Genomic DNA, 18,521 nt, shown 5'->3' with positions numbered 1-18,521 from the left:
CGAGGGAGCAGGGAGAACGTGAGGTCTATCCATGCAGTTCTAGAGATTTGCGCTGCGCAACACCCCCCTCCTTTCCACCACCTCGCTGTTGGCGCGCCACACTGACTGCCTTCGCACGTGTGTGTGCCGTGCTCTGGTACGCCTCCACGCTGCGTAACGAAAAAAAAGGAAACGCCTCACTTCGATGGAGGAAAGCCGTAGTAGCGGTAATGACTGTATTGGCGCTGCAAATCGTACGTGCCCCCGTAGCGCCGCAGCAGATAGTTACCGCTGTAGGAGGTGGGGTACTCGACACACCCCGCCCCACCTGCTGCGCGCTTCGGCCGCTGCTCCGGAGAAGCGACGCGACGGTTCTGCGGACTGCGCCGGCGGCGAGTGGCTGCGATTTGCTCCATCAGCAGTTCGTAGGCGCTCTTGCGGAACGTTGGCGCTGCAGCGGTGGGGGTATCCTTCACTGGTGCCGCCGGCGGTGCAGTTGCTGCCACACGTTGCGCTACCTCAGCAAACTCGCGTTCAGCATCGCTGCCAGCCTGGTTGATGCGCTCGACCGCATCGGCAACAGCGTGGCGCCGCTGCTCCATCAGTGTGTCCCGCTGCCGCGCGTGCGCGGTAGACTGGGTGATGGTGAAGGCGGTGTTGTTCTCGTTTCGCAGCAGACCCACGTCATGACGCCCCACGTGCTGGAGGCTTTGGGCGATGTTTACCATGAGGGTACCAACATCGTATTCGGAGAGGATAAAGAGCCGACACACCTCATCTCGCACCCGCTCCTCCACCGCCAGGTAGCGGGTGGCCGCCATGTTGGGCACCGGCTCGCGGGTGGCGCTTTCTAGGGTCCGCCATGCCTCAACGGAAATGGGCTGCACAGGTGGTGGCGCTGTCACCCCTGGTGCCGCCTGCATGGGTGGAGGTGGGGCCACCACACTTGTGGGAGCAGGGGGTGCGGCTTCCGGAGGCAGCGGGGCCGCAGCGATCGCCGAGGGTGGTGGTGGTGGTGGTGGTGCTGCTGCCGATACAGCTGCATTGATACCTGGCGGCTGTGGCAGAGGAATGACGCTTGCTGGTGGAGGCGGAACCGACGGCGCGGACGGTGGCGGCGGCGTGGCCTCCGCAGGCGGCAGAGGAACGGCGGCCGCGGGTGGAGGGGGCGGCACAACGCAAGAGGGCGGTAGCGGAACCGCGGTTGCCGACGAAGGCAGCGGTATCGCCGCCGGGGGCGGGGGTGGCACAGACATGGATGAAGTCATTATGCAGAGGATTCAAAGAGGAAGAGCACGAGGAGACGCTGTCGTGAAGTATACGACAGCGCTGGGGTGCGTGCGTGCGTGACAGTACCGGTGAAGAGCGGCTCACGCCAACAGCAAAGGGAGGGGGGAGAAGAGCAACACCGACACGAACGCATCCTGCGAGAGGGTGGTGGTGGTCGTGGATCGTGAAAGAAGAGGCGATGAGAAAGGGAGAGAAGGATACTTGTGAGCCAGCGTTTGTGCGGTGCGGGCGGGTGTGCCTTTTTCGCTTCGAAGGTCCGGCCCCCCTCGCGGTTGCATCCCCACACCTGTGCTGCGCTCAGAGGCGCGACTTCGGCACAGTTAAAAATGAAAAAGCGACATGACGTCCCTCGCACATCAACAGTTCCCTCCACCACAGAGAGCAGAAGGGTGTTTATTCCGTATGCCTGCGCACTGACATCTCCACGTCGCGCCCTTGCTCACGCGTCCACGAGAACATCGAGGAAGCGGCCTGAGGAGAAGAGGGAGGGGGGAGGGGAGGGTGCACCGACACAGAACGAAAAATGAAATGCGACTTATTCAACCTGTAGCTGAGCTTGACTGCACCAATGCACGTACAAACACATACGGGAACAAGAGGATAAAGCAAGTACAGTCGGCGGCGTGGGAGGAAGGGGAAGGTGGCGGGTATTGGGGGGAGGGGCGGCGGGAAGGCGACAGTTCAGGATGTCTCAGCGCAGGTGCTGAAATACAGACGCACATCGATTTAGCCCCCCCCCTCTCCCCCTCATTGCCCTTCTTCCTACTTCATACCTAAGAAGTCTCTTGCGACTTGCCGCTCATCTCGCCAGAGTCGTAAAACTTCTTCGTTTTGGGGTTGTGTAGAATCTTATATGCTTCGATGATGCGCTGCATGTGGCGCTTCTTGTTTTCCGCTTCGCCCTCCGGGTGCACGTCCGGGTGATGAATCCGCACCGCCTCACGGAACGCCTTCGTGATGTCCTTCGCCGTGGCAGAGAACTCCTTCCCCTTCAGCCCGAGCAGCTCGTAGTAGCCGCGAGGGTCCACATCCGCCAAGTCGGTGCGGCGGCGGTTCTTCGGATCGAAGTGGGTGCCATGGGCTCGGACACGGTCGCGCGCCGCCTCCTCTTTCACGCGCTGCTCAAATGCGTCCCTCGCGCGTGCCTGACGGCGCAGCTCCTCACGGTACTCGTACTCTTCTTTCTCTTCCTCCTCTGGGGTCCAGCGATAACCCGTGCTGTCGGCGACGAGGTTCAGCACGCCGACGGACTTGAGCTGCGCCATCTGGTGCGCCTGCTCCCGCACAAAGCGCGCCCGCTGCACAGCCTGCTGTACAAAGCCAGAGGAGGCCACAACCGCCAACGCAGCGGCGGTGGCCACCCCGGGCTCCACGAGAGGCGCAAGGCTCAGCAATGTACCAACAGCCGCGGCGGCCGCCAGCCCCAGCCGCTTCCGGCGCTGCACGTGTAGCACCGGCCCTACTACCTTGCCGGTAGCGCCGCAGATGAACGCCGGCACCGGCGTCGAGTGTGAGATGGTGGACACTGTCAGCTTGAAGAGTGGCAGGAACGCAGGCCGAATACTTGACGCCACCATTTGCAGGCTCATCACGCTCACGTTGCTCTTCAGAAACGAGCCGTGAAACTTGCGGAGTTCGCGGTCGATGCGATCCAAAACGACGCGGCGGTTGACACGCCGCTCTATTACGGAGAGGGCCGTGACAGTTGACATGGTGAAGGGGATAACAGTGGGTCGGTGCTCCATCTTTTCCACCTCATGCAGCAGCTCAAACCGCGAGAGCAGCATCGACGGCACGTGGGTGCCGGTGAGGCAGCGCTCCACCACTTTAAGAGGCTCCCGGTAGGACGCGGAGACTTGATTCATCGGCATGTATTCCCCAAACGGGTAGTTGAACTGGTACCGGGGGCCCTCCAGCCACAGAAAGTAGTGCGGCTGGGTGATGTTCATTCGATCGTGCTGGAGGAGATCCGCCTTGAAGGTGCCAGCGGCAGACGTCTCTGTGAGCCAGAATGGCATAAGAAAGCGTTCCACGCTGTGAATCTCAACCGCGGCCCCGTGGTGGCGGCACACATTGTCGACCGCCTCAGCATCAGATATGTGGAAAGGGATTCCATGCGCCTTCTTCTTGATGATCGTCTTGCCCTTCTCCAGCCTGTCAGCGTTGACGGCAAATGCGGCGACAGCCTTGTCTTCTACGTTGTGCTGACCACCGCCGGGCTGCTCTTCGAACCACGACGAAAAACGACGCTGAGGCGACGCCAACGAAGTGCCGCACGCAGAGAAAGTCCGAACCACGCTATCCCACCTGACACGCGCGATGGCGTAGGTTGGCCCGTTCCACATGAGCAGGGCGACGAGAGACAGTGGACAGAGCGGCTTTGCCCTTGGTACCCCCAAGCGACGGGAAAAAAGAGGAAGAAGCTTGCGCCCGAGGACGTCGGCACCGTCGCAACAGCTCCCATCCAGATTCAGCCTCGTGCATCTGCCAGGTGATGCCGCAGCAGTGGAGGCGAGGGAAAGAGAGAGCGCAACCGGTCGGGAAAAAAGACGAGCAGGAAAAGAGAGTACCGGGAAATGAGGAAGCGGAGTGGCAAAGACTCAAGAGCAACGGCGCTGCCTGCTGTATTGCGCAGACCGATCAGGCGGCTCAAGGCCGCCGCCGTGTGGAACGGTGGAGGAATTGGCTCCACTGGATGGTCGAATTTGGGAAGGGAAGAGGCACTGCAGCCTCCCTTTCCCCTTTTCCATACTTCTCGGGAAGTAGGGAAGTGAGAGTGCCTCCGACGAACACAAAAGAGGAGGCCGCTGGAGCGTGTGCAGGTGGGGAAGAGGGCCAGCGCTGATCTGTGGTGCGCCTGAGGGCCCCATGAGTGGCGCCGCCGTCAGCTACCTTGAGTTCCCCAATGCGCAGCCGCAGCGCACTACAGCGAGTACATGGACACATGCACGCACATCAGCACTTACGCTCCGTGGCTGTCGTCGAGGAGACGACTATGGGGAAAGGTGGGGGGACGCAAGGCACGGCTTTGATATGTACATGGACAGAGAGGAGGGCTCAAAAGTGTACACGCGAGCGACGTGCTCGCAAGGGAGAGGGGAGGGGGGGGGTGCGCTGGAGAGAGGCGAGTGGAGAGATTGAGCCTTTGGCAACACACGAACACGGGCACAGGATGCCGATAGATCTACTTGACACAGGGACGAGAATGATGGCGCCAGTACCACGCACCACCGTCGCTGTCCTTTGTCCCTCTTGCTCGTCCCAGTGTCCACTTCCAACGCAGCACACCGTCGTTTCCTAGCGGCTAGGCGACGGTGCCGACTGATGGGCGTGCCTCCTGCGAGAAGTCCACGTTCCTGGGCCCCTCCAACCTAATTGTCGGAACAGTACCCAGGAGTAACGTGGAGTTGATATGGCGCGCACTCAGCTGCTGCACTGTGTGGGCAAGGAAGCCAGCGAGGCGCCGCGGCTCCGGCACAAGCGGATCGGGGCACCAGTGGTGAGCCAGCACCGCGAGCGTATCCACAAAGAGGTTAAATGAGAGCCCACCGCTCATGGCGCCCTTGCAAAAACTCCCCAACGCGGAGACCACCTTGCGTACTTGAGCAGCGTTGATGAAGAAGAGCGGCCGCGTGGAATCAGCTGAGGCGCCTATCGAAGAGTTTCTCCGCCCGCTGCTGTCGAGGAGGAATCGGCAGTCTTCCAGCATGGTGAGGAGCATTGTGATCGACATCTGCGAGGCAAAGCGGCCTCCGAACTGGGTGGCCATCGACGCGTCCTGCGTGTTGCGCGAGGACTCCTGCTTTTTCACGTAGAAGAGGTACACGCGGAACAGATCCTCGTTGAAAAAGCGCAACACATGCTGCGCTTCCGGCTCCTGCAGCGCGCGCGCCACCGGAGAGATTTCATTGGTGAGTAGTTGCAGCCCCTGCAGCAGGCGGCGCGTGCCTTCCACGAGACCGTGCTTACCCTTCTCCGACGCCATGGCCAGTCGCACAAGCAGCTCGACGAACTGCTGTGGTGTTGCGCTGCGGATGTCCATTTCTTGGTAGGCGACCTGGCGCAGCTTCTGAACACTCATCTCGCTCTGATTGCGCGCCACCGCTCTTAGCGCTGCGTCAAGCTGCGGCGTCACAACGTGGTCGTACTGCCTCGCTATCCAATCCATGGGAACTTCCATACCACCAACCAACATGCCACTGCACTCGACAAGGCGCCAAAACGCCACCTCCGAGAGCGACTTGGCGTTCTCTCCAGCGAAGAGAAAGAAGAGGCGTGACGTTGTGTCGACGTGCGCCTGCAGCACCTCCGGGAGCGTCTGTGTCACGATTAGGTTCCACATCTTCTCCTCGGAGTTGAGCTTCTTAGTTCCGCGCAGGTCATCCAACGCGCCGGATGGCAGCTTCCAGAACGCGCACCGTTCCGCTTCATCCACGAGCGGGATAGGGGTTCCCTGAAGACGCTCGCCGCCGAGGCGCGCCTCCTGCACCGCAATAGCGGTACTGGCCTTGACTACCTCGTTCTCCACTGCGAGTGACGTTCTGAACTCTTCGCTCATGGCCTTCACTCGTTCGACATAGTCGCTAACGTGCGCCCTCACTGCGGCCTCGTCCAGCTGCTCGATTGGAACGTCTGCGGCATCCTCCGTTGGTGATGAGGCCGTGCACCCAAGCAGGGCCGCTTTCATGTCACCCTCCGTAAACGCGTTCAGCTCTGTCACCGACCGCGACACCATCTGGTCCCACTTACGTAGCAGGTGCTGCTGGTAGAGCTCGCTCAGAGAGCACACAAGCAGATCCTCCCGCTCATTCAGGAGGTCGGATGGCACCAGCCGGTAGCGAAGGCCACAGTCAGCGACGTAGCCGCGAATGCGGCGAAGCCGCGACTCGACGTCCATGTTGTGGATCTGGAGCACCGTCGGGATCACCTCCGGGAATACGTGCTGAAAAATGTAGAGGTAGCGCTCGCCGTTCGAAAAGTCGGCGCCGAAGGAGCGAATCGGCTTGAATGGTTCTGTGCGACCGCTAGCTTGCCCCAGCACCCCATCACACCACTGCCGCAGCCACTGCAGCGCTGAGCCGGACGGGTTCTCCCAGCTCGCCTCCGTGACAGCGTTCACCTCAAGCGACTGGCCTTCATTTTCAGATGCTTCCTGACCGCCATCACCACTCTGAGAGTGCCGAGCTAAAAGCGGCTTCTCTGGCATAACATACTCGTCCGCTTGCTTCGAATGCAGCAATACGCGCGCCAGCGAGTCGTAGGTCTCCAGCAGCTTCAGCACCTGCGTCACGTTTCGCGTCAGCTTCTCTTTGTACTCTCTCTCCTTGCGCACCTGCTCTTCCTTCAACTCATCTACTTGCCGCTGAAGGCCCTTGTTGATCTGCGACACTCGCTCCATCTCTTCCGTCGCCTCCTTCGCCGTTTTCACCAGACGATCAGCGCGGTAGCACTGCAGCTGAAACTGATTCTTTGCGTTTTCCAGCTGAAACGCGGCTTCGTGCAGTCTCTCTGTCAAGTACGTACTTCGCGATCGTTCTACAAGTAGCTTCCAGTGGTAAAAGACTGTCTGCACACGCAGCCTCGACATCTCCTCTGCCCGCTGCTTCGCTGTGTTGTCGCCCATCATGCGCAGAAGGTGCTGTTGGCGTACATGGTGGCGCCAGCAGCGGAAGGTGACCTCAAGTTGCTGCTGCCGTCGGCGCTCGATAAGGTGGCACACAATGCTTCTGCGCTGGTCGTTCGCACGCAACGCTGCCTCCAGCGACTTTTGAAGCTTGGTAGCAGATCTCTTGTCCACCTGTACCTCATCCACGAACATGGAATGCGTGAAGTACGGGTTGTCCATGATTACGTCCGGTCTCCGCACCTGCAGCTGCACGGCGGGGGGTGCACTGCACAGCTTCTTCGGGTTGTACTCGCAGTACAGAGCCGGCAAAAGCGATTCGAGAACCGCGTTAATGGCGCCGTGGCCAGCGTGCTTGGCCAGGAGCTTGAGGCCCCACGTAGCTGCCGACGCTTTCATCGCAACACTGGCTTCGGTGGAGTGGTTGACCTCCTTCAGCATTGTTTCCACGAACATGGCGGTAGATTGGTATAGGCTGCGTTGCTCATTCAGTCGTGCAACAAGCTGCGCATAGTGGTAGCGGCCGATTCGTTTGTCCGTGGCGTCCTCCTCGCTTACGCGGTGCTGCTCTTCGTGCAGTAAGTTCACTGTATCGATGGTGGCGTCCACGTCGAAGCTGATGAGTGCCAGGCGACTTGGCTCCTCACTGCTTGTAGGAGCCGCCGCCACTGGAGAGGTACTGTGCTCTGCAGTGGGCAGCTTCCGAATTGTTGAGAACTTCGTGGCTCTTGCAGTGGCGGAGACTTTTGGCGCCTGCCGCGACGCGCTCATCGAGGGCATTCCTCTTCTCGGTCCAAGATGTCCTAGCAGGTACGTGGACAGGCACAAGAACCAGACAAAAAAAGAACAAAAGAGGAGTGCCGTTCATCACACACATACCCACAGCCGTCACAGCACACGCGACGCCGCATGTGCACCAAGCGAAAAGGAAAGAGAGAGGCGGAGAGAGGAAACACAGAGATGAAAGACACAATAACATAGAGGCAGGTAACAGTCTTGAGCGGCTGAGTGACTTGCCGGCGCAATGCGCACACATACACGCATGCTGAGAGGCCTGCACTTCTGTGACAGCTGCTGCAGCCAAGGGCACTCTGCATGCCCGCGAGGGGAGGGGAGCAATACTTTGATGCGGATGTCAGGTCATTTCTTCAGCACACTGTGGAGGAAAGGCGGCCTTTTCAAGGCGAATGAATGCGAGTTTATGAGGAGTGCGCCTTGAAAGCGACGGGAGCGAAGGATGGAACGAATTCTCCACGGCCCCTCTCGACGCCCCGAATTTGCCCACTCTTCTCCGTTGCAACCCCCCCCTGCCGACCGACAGACGCTGCGAGTGGCGAAGGTAGACGCCAGTTATCAGTGGAGAAAACAAGATATACAGATACAAAAAACAGAGCAGCATGCCTGATGCACACTCACACCAGGCGTGTGCGTGTGAGCGAACATGAACACGAGAGCAGTAAAGGAGAGAGAGAGAGAGCTGAGGAGCCGAACATAAGTATATACGTACATATACATACATCTATACATAAATGCATATATATATATATATATATATATATATATGTTCTCGAATGCATAACATGAGGCTGCTTCTCTCGTGTGTGTATGTGTGTGTGTGTGCGGTTGTAGCTGGTTGTTGTCATTGCTATCCCTGCTCTCTTGCCATGAGGTTTCACAGGATACATGACCGCACGTGTTTGGCTGTTAAGTGATTGGTGTGTTCGGTTGTGCCGATGATCTCTTTGTTGTTGTCTGCTCTCTTCTCGTGAGAGAACACAGAAGGTTACTTACATCAAGAAGGTACCCGTGTGTCCTCTGCAGCTCCTGCGGCCCTCCATCGCCATAAGTCTTCCATATCGCCTGTTCTGAGGCACTCTCATGCATACTTGTAGCTACAACCGTTGCGATCTAGTTGTCAGCTCTACGTCCCCCCGAGTACACGCGACTGAGATAATCGAGCCGGCGTAACTTATCCGCTCACTGTGGCTGCTTGCTGCGCTCGTACGCTTCAAAGCTAAGGTCGAGATCGAGGCGCACCGTGGTGTGCTGCAGGCGCATCTCTCGCAAACGAAGACATGCTTCATCAATCTGTCGCCGGATCGCATCACTGTCAGCGGGGATGGCGGCGGTAGGGATGAATGGGGAGTAGAGGGCGGACGCATCGCGATCACCAGCACCGCTGCTCTTGACACTCCCGGTGGGATCTTCTAACGTCTGAGGTGATGGGGACAGCGGTTTGTGTGGGGACACCGGCATTGCATAATAGAGGCTGCTGGACAGCAATGGGTTCGAGTTGGGTGACGACGCACGAGGCACAGTAGTCGTCTTCTCCTGTGGAGCGCTGGACTGCGATCGCCGACGATTCGCGCACCTCGCTCTCTCCTTCGTGGACATTACCGGCACTGTGGTGGCGAGGTGATCCTCCCCCACGTCGCTGTGACTCACCTCCGACTGCACCGCCGTGGTGCGCTGCGTGGCGCTGAAGATTTCGAAATCATCTGCGATGTCCTTCCGCTTTAGGGCGTTCAGCGTGATTTTGGTCCTTCGTAGTTGGGAGATCTTGGAGGAGACCGCGGCGGCGGTGTTGATGTCCGAAGTAACTGCAGTGGCGGCTGCGGGTAGAGGGACCCCTGGTCTCAACGGCCGCCGTCTGTGAGCTACGGTGGGCACCGCCGGGCCAGAACCCTGCATCTTGGGCTTGCCCTTGCCTCCATTTGAGTCTGCCGCCTTGCCAGGAGGGGCCTCAGTTGCCCCATCGCACTTTCGCCCCACCCCATTGCGCAGCAGTTCCAGCGCCTTGTCCTTCATCATTGTTAGTCTAAGAAAAGCTTCGTTGGCGCTTGGGCTTGGGTTCTTGTCGGGATGCGCGCACACGGCCAGGCGTTGAAACGACTTCTGCACATTCTCCGCAGAGTCGCGAAGGAGTACTTCTGGCGGCACGAGAGGATCTAGAAGCGCTTCGCAGATGTCGAGATGGCGATGCGGCAGCGGCACCCCTTGCGGGTTGAGGAGCACACGGCAGATGCGCGCCATGCGACTGTACCTGGTTGGGTTCAGCTTTTCTAATGAGTTGTACAGGGACGAGGCGTTGGCGACGTCGCCGTTGCTCAGGAAACTTCCCGCGAGTCGGTCCATGTTTCCCTCTACTGCTGCAAACACACACAACGCGTGCTGCTCTAATGCAGAGTGGCGTCACTCCCCCCGCCATCACACACCTGAAGGCGATGAGACCGCAAGCGACGCGCAGAGACGACGTTTACACAAGGGAAACCACATGCAGGGGTAAGGAGCAAACGCGGGTTCAAGAGTGTGACAAGAGTAGGAGAGACGCGAGAGGCAGGGAGGGAGGAGGAAGGGCAGCACTTCTTCGGCGCCTACTGGAGAATGCTCAGAGACAGTCGGCATTCAAAGCCTCTCGGTGTCGTTGCATGAGACTGTGAAGAGGAGGTTCGGGTTCAGCGGGACCCCTTCAGCTATTTCTGCCTGTGCCACCACGTCCTGCACACGCACTTGTGTGTCTGTTCGACTTTAGCGACAAAAGCTATGTAGCGAAGCACGATCTGCAGCTGGAACTGTGAGACAACAGCACCGCTCCAACACACACACACGCACACACAGCGACATACAAAAGACAACATGAGCGTCGACAAATCGGCTCACAGGGGGCGTATGTGCATGTCCAACGACTGAGGGAGGGAAGCGCACACACCTGAACGAAAAAAAGGATGGTGCATCCGTTGCACTCATTGGTGTGTTAGAACCACCGCCCTGTGCGGTCAAACTGCTTGCGAAGGTCGGCGGCGTCTTGTGAGTCTTTGCCGTAGCGGGTGCCGTCCTTCTTGAGCACCCCTACAACGATGAAGGGGTGGGTGTTGGGCGCCTTGACACCGTCTCCGAGTCTCACTTCAAACACCGGGTACTCCATCATCGTCTCCCAGTCGTACTCCTTGCTCTCGCGCTGGCGGAACTCGCAGCGGTACGTTATTTGAAGCCAGTCCTCCTGCGACATCTGCCCCATGTAGCATGTCACCAGGTCGAATGAGTCCACCTCCATCTCGTACGTGCTCTTAGCTCCTTGCTGCTTCAACGACCTCCAGCTCTTCTTGGCAAAGTCCTCGTTCATGCGTCCCTTGATTTCTTTAAGGATTCGGTCCGCCTCTCCGTGCGTCGTGATGCGCTGCAGCGTTTTGAAGCAATCCGGGCTCTTCTCATGGGAGAGCGTCTTGAAGTGGATGAACAGCTCCTTCAGCTGCACAGGGTCGAAGTCCGGGCGACGGTCCATCAGCTTGCGCATGGTCACGAAACGCCGGAACGCCTTCTTCACTCCTGCTACGGAGGTGTAGCGGATGGGTGTGATGTCGGGGTCCATGATGCAGTCCATAGAGGCAAACCGCATCTGTTTCATCCACTGCTCCTTGTCAAAGTCGTATTCAGTGCGCTTCTGCGAGGCGGTCTGGCTATCGATCTCCCATCGCGTCTGCACGCTGCGATTCATGTTCACATAGCATTTCTGCACACCAAACAACGGTGGCGTAGCCAATCCTGCCCTCTGCGTCGTCTGACGCACTGGCACTATAAATTGACGAAGCATGGTGGCGGTGCACGTCAGGCGGTACGTGAGTTCGGCCCACTACTTGCGTCTACTCCTGCTCCTTTGGAACCAGTGAGAGAGAGAGAGAGAGGCATGGAGGAAAAAAAGAGAGAGCTGGAAAGAGCTGCGGAGGTGCGCGGTGCTGGTGGCTATGGGCATAGAAGCGAGCGAGTCACTGCAGATGTCGCATGTGAACGTTGTTGTTGCTGTTCCATTCACTCAGCGCGAGTGTCTAAGTTCAGTTGCATGACGGCACCCTCGAGACTGGAAGGGTACACCAGAGCCCTCTTACCAGGGAGCCGTTCTGGTGTGTTATTTTTCACTGAGCAGCCATGCGCTGCACAGAAAGACCAATAAAGAGGGGAAGCAGGCTCAGTAATGAAAACAAGGTGAAATGCAGCCAACAAGAGGCTCGACCAAAACAACTCTGTTGCTCCGCCGTCGCATTCTCTGCCACGCAACACGAATTCAAATCCACTCTACCGGGCCTGCCACAGGCCCCCATCGCGTGGCGCAACGCATGCCGTGGGCACACGCGTTACAGCTGTGCACCGGTCCAGACATCCCAGCGGGGGCTCTGCACTAAACTCCATCTATCCCCAGCCTCGCAGGTCGCCGCACAGGCGCTCCCCCATTCTGCCGGTCGCCACCTCGTGCATCCCCCCTCGGGGTGGCTCAGGCTCTCCACCACCAGTAGGCATTGAGGTCCAGGTGGGGTGTGTTCAAGTCACACTGACGCTCCACCTACCATATGGATGGCGCAAGCGCGTTCTGACCCCCTCACCATCCTACGTCGTGGGCGCCTGAGCCTGTCACGACCAGAAGCGGCTCGGCATTGGGCAGGGCTAGAGGGTGGGGTGCTGGATCGCGAGATGTCACGTATGGGGGTGTCTCCCCTTGTCATCAGGGCTTCCCACAGCGACTCGAATAAATCAGAAAGAAGAGGAGGGTACCAGCGAGGGTGGCACGGAGCGCGATTAGCCACATTCCTTCCTCGGAAAGAACACTTGTATCAAGTTTGCAAAGAAGCTAGCACGACCGCGGCTGCGCGAGGCGGCGCCATTCATGTACTCACGATGCGACAATCCCATGCGAATTAGGCGGAGGTTGTGCAGCAGGTACCCGGCAAGAACGAGACTGAGAAGCACGGTGATGACGAGGCCGACAGTGAAGAGGATGTACAGAACCAAGTTTCCCTTCGGAGGCACAACAACGACAAAGTACCCGAGACACGCAGAGATGAAGGCGCTGCAGACGGCGGTACTAAAGAGAAAGAGAAGAAAGTAGCGCCTATTGAGCTCACCGATACAGCACCCGAGAAGACGGCAGTGATGATCAAACAATGCAACGCAGTTGTTGCAGCGCCTACAGTGGCCTGACTGCGAGGGGCGGTAGATGTGACACGTCATGCAATAGGGGAGAGTCGTGCAGTAGTCCTTCGCGGCCGAGCTGCTCAGCGAGGGAGGAAGATTGTTTTTGGGAAGAATACCTGGATTTGTGAGTGATGTGCACAGGAGAAGCGTTGCAGACACCACGGCCAGAAGCGCCACAATAATATCAGGCAACTGCATCATCCACCGGTTGGGAAGGATGTTCGGGGAAGTGTAGCGGAGCGATCCCCAGAGCAGCATAAACAGTAGCGTACCACCTGCCAGGGCGAGCAGGACGAGCATCCAGTGAGATGCCTCGGGGGACCACAGCAGCTTTCCCTTGCAGAACGGGCGCAGATGTCCATACGGCGGCACCTCCGCAGATCTTCCGACGGTGATCATGCCTGCCTCTTCATCTTCGGAAGAGACCACTTCGAAGTCGCTCATGAGGAGTGAAAGAGGTTGGTGGCGGTGGTGGTGGGTACCCGCAAGTTGAGAATCCAATGCGTCTCCGCAACAAAAAAAAAACAGTAACAATGCGCTGGGGGAGGAGAGGAGAGGGGGGGGGGTAAATCAGCAGACAACTCGACAGGTGCCGTGAGTGGCCCCGAGAAGGACTTCGGCACACAGCGTGGCGCGTTCGCGTATGAAGAGCGAAAAACAAAAAGGCACGCAGGAAGCACCTCTGGTTTCATTCACACCTTTACAAGGAAAAAAAAAACAAAACGCAGAAGCTGCAGGTGTGGCGGTCGAGACGGCAAAGACGGGGGAGAGGAGGGATATAGATGACAGCGACAGGCGCAATCGAGTCTTGCGAAAGAGAACAGCAGCGCATCAGGTGCCGCCTCCAATAAAAGGTCTTTATGGCGGGAGAGCAAGTTCGACATTCTAGCAGAAATGTGCCTCTGTTGCAGTCATTCTGCAAGATCGACGGGAGAGGCCATTTTCTCTCGGTTGTACGTGTCTGTTTCCTTTCAAGAGAGCGAGGGAGTTCTCTTGTACAAGATTGTGAGGAGGTCGAGGGGTAGGAAGCAATGGCAGGTGACACCCCTCCTCCCACCGCACACATACGCACACTCGCGCGCATGCGGCATGAGGCGCTCATATACACGATACGCAAAGGGGCCAAGATACCATCGCTACTGAAGGCCACCGAAAACTGCCTCAATCCCTTTGAGCACGTCCCCTGTTCCGATACCATTCCACGAGTCTACCTCAACAACGTCGACATTTGCGGGTGCTTCCACCTCGTCTAGGAAGAAGCTCCGCACTTCCTCTGCCGTGATGGCGTTTACGCTGGCGCATTTCTGCACGGTGATGAGCGTCGGCCATCCTGCGCAGGGTGCATGGCGGCCCTGCGTGAGATAACGGAACATGGTGGAAGCCAACGGCAGCTGGTGAGGAGCCACTCCATCGACGACGTAGATCAGAAGAAACGATGTGTCACCGCTGCCGCCGTCCCTGGCCTTTCGAGACTCAATAAAGCTCTCCCAGGTGTTCACCAGAGATCCTCCCAGCTCCCGCACCTCGACTGTGACTTTCCCTTTGCCAGCGGGGGAGCAGATATTGAGCTTCGTCACTTCCTGCCCCGTCGTCGGCGTACAGGCAGTCGGCACCGTGCGCACAAGCCCCAGAGTGAGATACTCCAGCTGGTGGACGAGGTCTGTCTTTCCACAGCTTTCCGTCCCCAAGACGTAGGCGACGCTTGACGGCATTGCTACCGAACGAGGGAAGGCGAAGTGGTACGCGTTTCCCCTACACACATGAGCGAGGCAAATACACGTCCACACGCCGCAAGCGCCTCAACATATTATTTTCGTCTTGGTTCGTTTGTAGAATGCTGCAGATCTGAGGGAGACAGGGCAAACATCGATGGCTCGGTGTCGTGCCTGTCCACCTCCAAGCGCGACTTTCTGGTGTGCGCTGCTCGACCAAGTGCAAATAAGGAGTAGGAGGATGGAGAGAGGGCATGTGAGGCGCTGGGAGCGGGTCAGAGGGGCGAGTGGGGCGGGCAGTGAGGGGGGTTGGGCGCCTCGACGGGTACACAAGGAGGGCGTAGGAAGAAGACATGGGGCGATTTCAGCAAAATTTAAGGCAGCTCTTGCTCCTTGGAGCCAAGGAATCGAAAAAAAGTGCAAGCACACCGCCAAACGATGAGCCCTATTCTACATCATGCAAGGCGCCAACGAAGTTAGGAAAAGAAAAACGGAGAGCGCGCCAACGCAATGCCTTCAGGGCAGCAGCGTCACGTCGCGCTCGAAGGAGCGGTGCAAGATCACAGAGAGCGCTTCACGCGCAACAGCTGACGTTGATACTCTCTTCGCTTGTCTACGCCATCTGCTTCTTCTCGGAGACGCGTTGCAGTGGTGCGCAACGCGGTAAGACGGGGAGAGAGCACACTGCACTGTCCAGCTGCCGCGGGGGCCGCCGCACGCACAGCTGTGCGCAGTGATCGAGGCACAACAGCTGCCGTCTCCTGCGTTGAAGACGTCTTCTCTTTCGTTTTTTCTCGCTGCTGCAATGACGCAGCGACTACGTCGGTTCTTGGTGCAACAATGACGGGTGAGGGAGCCACAGGGATCTCTGTCAAGGGGCGCGCGGAAGTAACTAGTGCTGGCAAGGTACAGGTGATAAGCCTGCCTTCGTCGTCAAGGGAAAAACACTCTGCACCTGGCCGATGATCGCTCGGGGCGTCGTCGTCCACCATCGTCAGCTCCCCTACCCGCAGGACGTTAAATTTTGCATCATCCCCTGTGTCGGGGTGCAGCGCCTGCAACTGCAATGCCAGACTGGCCAAGAGCTCATTCTCCAGAACGGTGAGGTTGTCGACGGCGTCGATGCTGGTGCTTGGTGGAGACGCTGTCGGCGCAGCTCCCGCGCAGCGACGCTTGTATGCCTTTACACGCTCGGCTGCTGCATTTTGCGCCTTGCTGAGGTTGCTGGCCCCAGTCCCATACCTGCCATTCACGTACTCTTGCGCACTATCCAACATGATTTTGATATCGTTTGACGCAGTGTCGAGCGCCTCCATAAGCTCAAATATTGCTCCAGGAGACCCGTGCAGCACAATAGAGCTGCTCTGCGAGATCACCGACTCCTCTAGCGCCATCTTCACAAAGCACTCGCAAAAGTAGCGAGCCTGGCCTGTGCGCAGAGGCTCGGGTGCTCTTTTCCTGTTTGAGTGCACGACCACGACTCCGGCTACGACGAGAATGCCCGTGCTAGGCGCTCGCTTTGAGGCTACGATCGTGTCACCCGCACAGTACACCCGCACCTGCAGCGCTCGAGCGACGGCAGCGACGGCCGCCTCGGAGATGCCAGCGAAGCAAGGACATGTACGCAGCGCGGATGCTGGCGCGAGCCGGCGCGTTTTGTCGACCAAGAGTTGCGCAGCTGCTTGCACGCAGCGGAGCTGTGTTGCAGCGCTGCACAGGGCAAGTAGCGCGGCGGTGGGGATGCACCACATCTCACAGTACGTAGCCGCCTTTGCCCGCAGCTTCTGATCGTAGTAGTCCGGAAAGCAGCACGGCACAAACGTCTCCAGCCCGACCGCAGTCGACACTTTCGATGTAATCGTCGATGAGCAGCTTTTGCAGTCTTCGATGAGTACCTTGCCGAGGCTGAGGAAAAAGACGTTGTCCGAGTTTGCCACATCGTGACAGATGACGTCGAATTGCAGAAACACGAACGGCCTCAGCTGGAGACGCAGGGCTCTCAGATCTCTTAGCGGAAGGCTTTGCAGGACCGGATTCGCCGAGGTTAGGGAGTGTACGGATGGCATCTCACCCAACTGCGCCATGGCACGTTGAGCAACGGTGCGTGCAACATCAATGACATCGCTTCGCAGCGGGCCGGGCAAACACTGAACTTCTTTCGAGAAAAGCGAAAAGGGAAAGCTCAGCATAACGGCGTCTGTCTGACATCGCAGCGAGCGCCGCCTTCCACCACCGAGCAGCAGCCTCTCGGCATCGACAAGGTGACCGGCATGGTATGTCGCCAGTGATTCCTTGATGCGCTCCTGGGTGGGGGTGAGAGGAGGCAGTGCCGCCTTCGCTGCATCCTCCAGAAAGTGAGCGGGCAGTACCACTGGGCCAGTCTTCGGTGCGTTTGGCGGCAGGTGCAGAAGCTCATCAGCGCACTCGCGCAGCTCGCTCTTCGTCGGCACTTGAGCGACTTTGCCGGCGATCACCCAGTAAACACGCGCTGCTTTCGGTGGCTCACATGCGAAGCCGATGCATGTCCCTTTTTTGTGAACCACCATCACTCCGTGTGACAGCCACTCCTGCAGTGCTGAGTCTGGCCATTTCGCAAAAATCTGAAGCTGCTTGAGGGCGTCTATGCTGGGTGCATGATACAGCGACGCCTTACGTGCCAGATCGGCTTTCGCTCGGCATCGCGAGATGTAAAGCGCGACAACGGGACCGAGCAGCCGCTGCAGCACGTGGAGGCTCTTAGCCTGCCGCACGCCTCGCTTCATGACAGCGGCAGGCACCAGGCGTGGCGAGCAATCCCAAAAGAGCTTCGCACAGGCCTGCGAGGATGCATACACAACGTTATGTCTGCAGGCAAGGCATCCGTGGGAGTTAGAGATGAGGGGTAAAGAAAGAGAGGTGATTAGGTGAGTGGGGAGGTGATGACCACCGAGACATTTTCCTCCAGGTAGCCGTCTTTACAAAAAAGTCATGCAAACAGTGGTTCTCCACTTTTTTATTGTTGTTGCTCACTTCACTCCCCGCGCGCACCCGCGCGTGAGGCCGATCAGGAGGAAGGCGAACTGTCAAGAAAATCGCTGCGTGGGTGCTCTGACCTCCCCTTCCGACACACGCACACACACATACGTTGTTGACCGTATGCGCTGCTCTACACTGTTTTCCATTGTTTTCTTTTGCTCCATCCGGACATACGCGCGCAAGCGCACACGCACAGGCCGGCGACTAGCTCATTAAGACAACACGAAACAGAGAGGGGGAGGGAGAGAAAACGAAGAGTATATATATATATATATATATGAGAAAGGGGGAAGGAATTGACTAAACAAACCAAAGGAATCCGCACAACACACCAATTTGTCATCTACCAAACAATAGGCAAAAGATGCACAGAAACACAGCCAAACACACACACACGTACACACACACGTACACACACACACACACGCACACGTACACACACACGTACACACACGCACACGTACACACACACGTACACACACACACACACGCACACGTACACACACACGTACACACACGCACACGTACACACACACGTACACACACACACACACACACACAAACTATGTGCTCTTGAGACTTCGACCGGGAAAAGCGCCGTGGATTGGGCCATACGCGCACCGTAATCACTGCCCAACGGTCCATAAACAGAAACACAAGCACAACAGTCAACAGAAACAGGTTGATTAGTAGCACCGAGCAGAGTGCAAAGCAGAATTAAACGACACCCAATGCTGACGAGGAGTTCGACGATCGCCACAACGAGTCAACTCACCCCTCACACACACACAAAAAAACGAGGCCCGAGCTGCAGCGTATGTCAATTCTCACAACACATACCTCCACCTTTTCCCCACGCCCTTTTATACCGATTACTAAGCCATATGTGAGCAGCCTGTGGCAGCAGCGTTCAGGAAAAACTGCTTACGCGCGTGAGA

General features: G+C 58.0%; 8 protein-coding genes across 8 annotated transcripts; all 8 read right to left on the bottom strand.

Annotated features, from left to right (window-relative positions):
* Positions 1–176: 176 nt before the first annotated feature.
* LMJF_14_0120 (conserved hypothetical protein) lies at positions 177–1,247 on the bottom strand (the record flags this gene model as incomplete). The annotated part of the gene is made up of 1 exon (XM_001687559.1): positions 177–1,247. One exon carries the CDS (start codon positions 1,245–1,247, stop codon positions 177–179), a length of 1,071 nt encoding a protein of 356 aa, XP_001687611.1.
* Positions 1,248–2,042: 795 nt separating this feature from the next.
* Positions 2,043–3,614, bottom strand: LMJF_14_0110 (conserved hypothetical protein; the record flags this gene model as incomplete). The annotated part of the gene is made up of 1 exon (XM_001687558.1): positions 2,043–3,614. The coding sequence occupies one exon, from the start codon at positions 3,612–3,614 to the stop codon at positions 2,043–2,045; it is 1,572 nt and encodes a 523-aa protein (XP_001687610.1).
* A 959-nt stretch (positions 3,615–4,573) lies between these two features.
* LMJF_14_0100 (conserved hypothetical protein) lies at positions 4,574–7,663 on the bottom strand (the record flags this gene model as incomplete). Its single annotated transcript, XM_001687557.1, has 1 exon — positions 4,574–7,663. One exon carries the CDS (start codon positions 7,661–7,663, stop codon positions 4,574–4,576), a length of 3,090 nt encoding a protein of 1,029 aa, XP_001687609.1.
* Positions 7,664–8,869: 1,206 nt separating this feature from the next.
* Positions 8,870–10,027, bottom strand: LMJF_14_0090 (conserved hypothetical protein; the record flags this gene model as incomplete). The annotated part of the gene is made up of 1 exon (XM_001687556.1): positions 8,870–10,027. The coding sequence occupies one exon, from the start codon at positions 10,025–10,027 to the stop codon at positions 8,870–8,872; it is 1,158 nt and encodes a 385-aa protein (XP_001687608.1).
* A 619-nt stretch (positions 10,028–10,646) lies between these two features.
* On the bottom strand, positions 10,647–11,483 carry LMJF_14_0080 (conserved hypothetical protein; the record flags this gene model as incomplete). Its single annotated transcript, XM_001687555.1, has 1 exon — positions 10,647–11,483. One exon carries the CDS (start codon positions 11,481–11,483, stop codon positions 10,647–10,649), a length of 837 nt encoding a protein of 278 aa, XP_001687607.1.
* A 977-nt stretch (positions 11,484–12,460) lies between these two features.
* On the bottom strand, positions 12,461–13,300 carry LMJF_14_0070 (hypothetical protein; the record flags this gene model as incomplete). The annotated part of the gene is made up of 1 exon (XM_001687554.2): positions 12,461–13,300. The coding sequence occupies one exon, from the start codon at positions 13,298–13,300 to the stop codon at positions 12,461–12,463; it is 840 nt and encodes a 279-aa protein (XP_001687606.2).
* A 692-nt stretch (positions 13,301–13,992) lies between these two features.
* Positions 13,993–14,568, bottom strand: LMJF_14_0060 (conserved hypothetical protein; the record flags this gene model as incomplete). Its single annotated transcript, XM_001687553.1, has 1 exon — positions 13,993–14,568. One exon carries the CDS (start codon positions 14,566–14,568, stop codon positions 13,993–13,995), a length of 576 nt encoding a protein of 191 aa, XP_001687605.1.
* Positions 14,569–15,128: 560 nt separating this feature from the next.
* LMJF_14_0050 (conserved hypothetical protein) lies at positions 15,129–17,330 on the bottom strand (the record flags this gene model as incomplete). Its single annotated transcript, XM_001687552.1, has 1 exon — positions 15,129–17,330. One exon carries the CDS (start codon positions 17,328–17,330, stop codon positions 15,129–15,131), a length of 2,202 nt encoding a protein of 733 aa, XP_001687604.1.
* Between the last annotated feature and the right edge of the window lie 1,191 nt (positions 17,331–18,521).

The sequence above is a fragment of the Leishmania major genome, chromosome 14 (assembly GCF_000002725.2).
Source record: "Leishmania major strain Friedlin complete genome, chromosome 14".
NCBI classification, from domain to species: Eukaryota; Euglenozoa; class Kinetoplastea; order Trypanosomatida; family Trypanosomatidae; genus Leishmania; species Leishmania major.
Note: the sequence above shows the minus strand (reverse complement) of the source record. Positions and strands in the feature narration are given on the sequence as shown.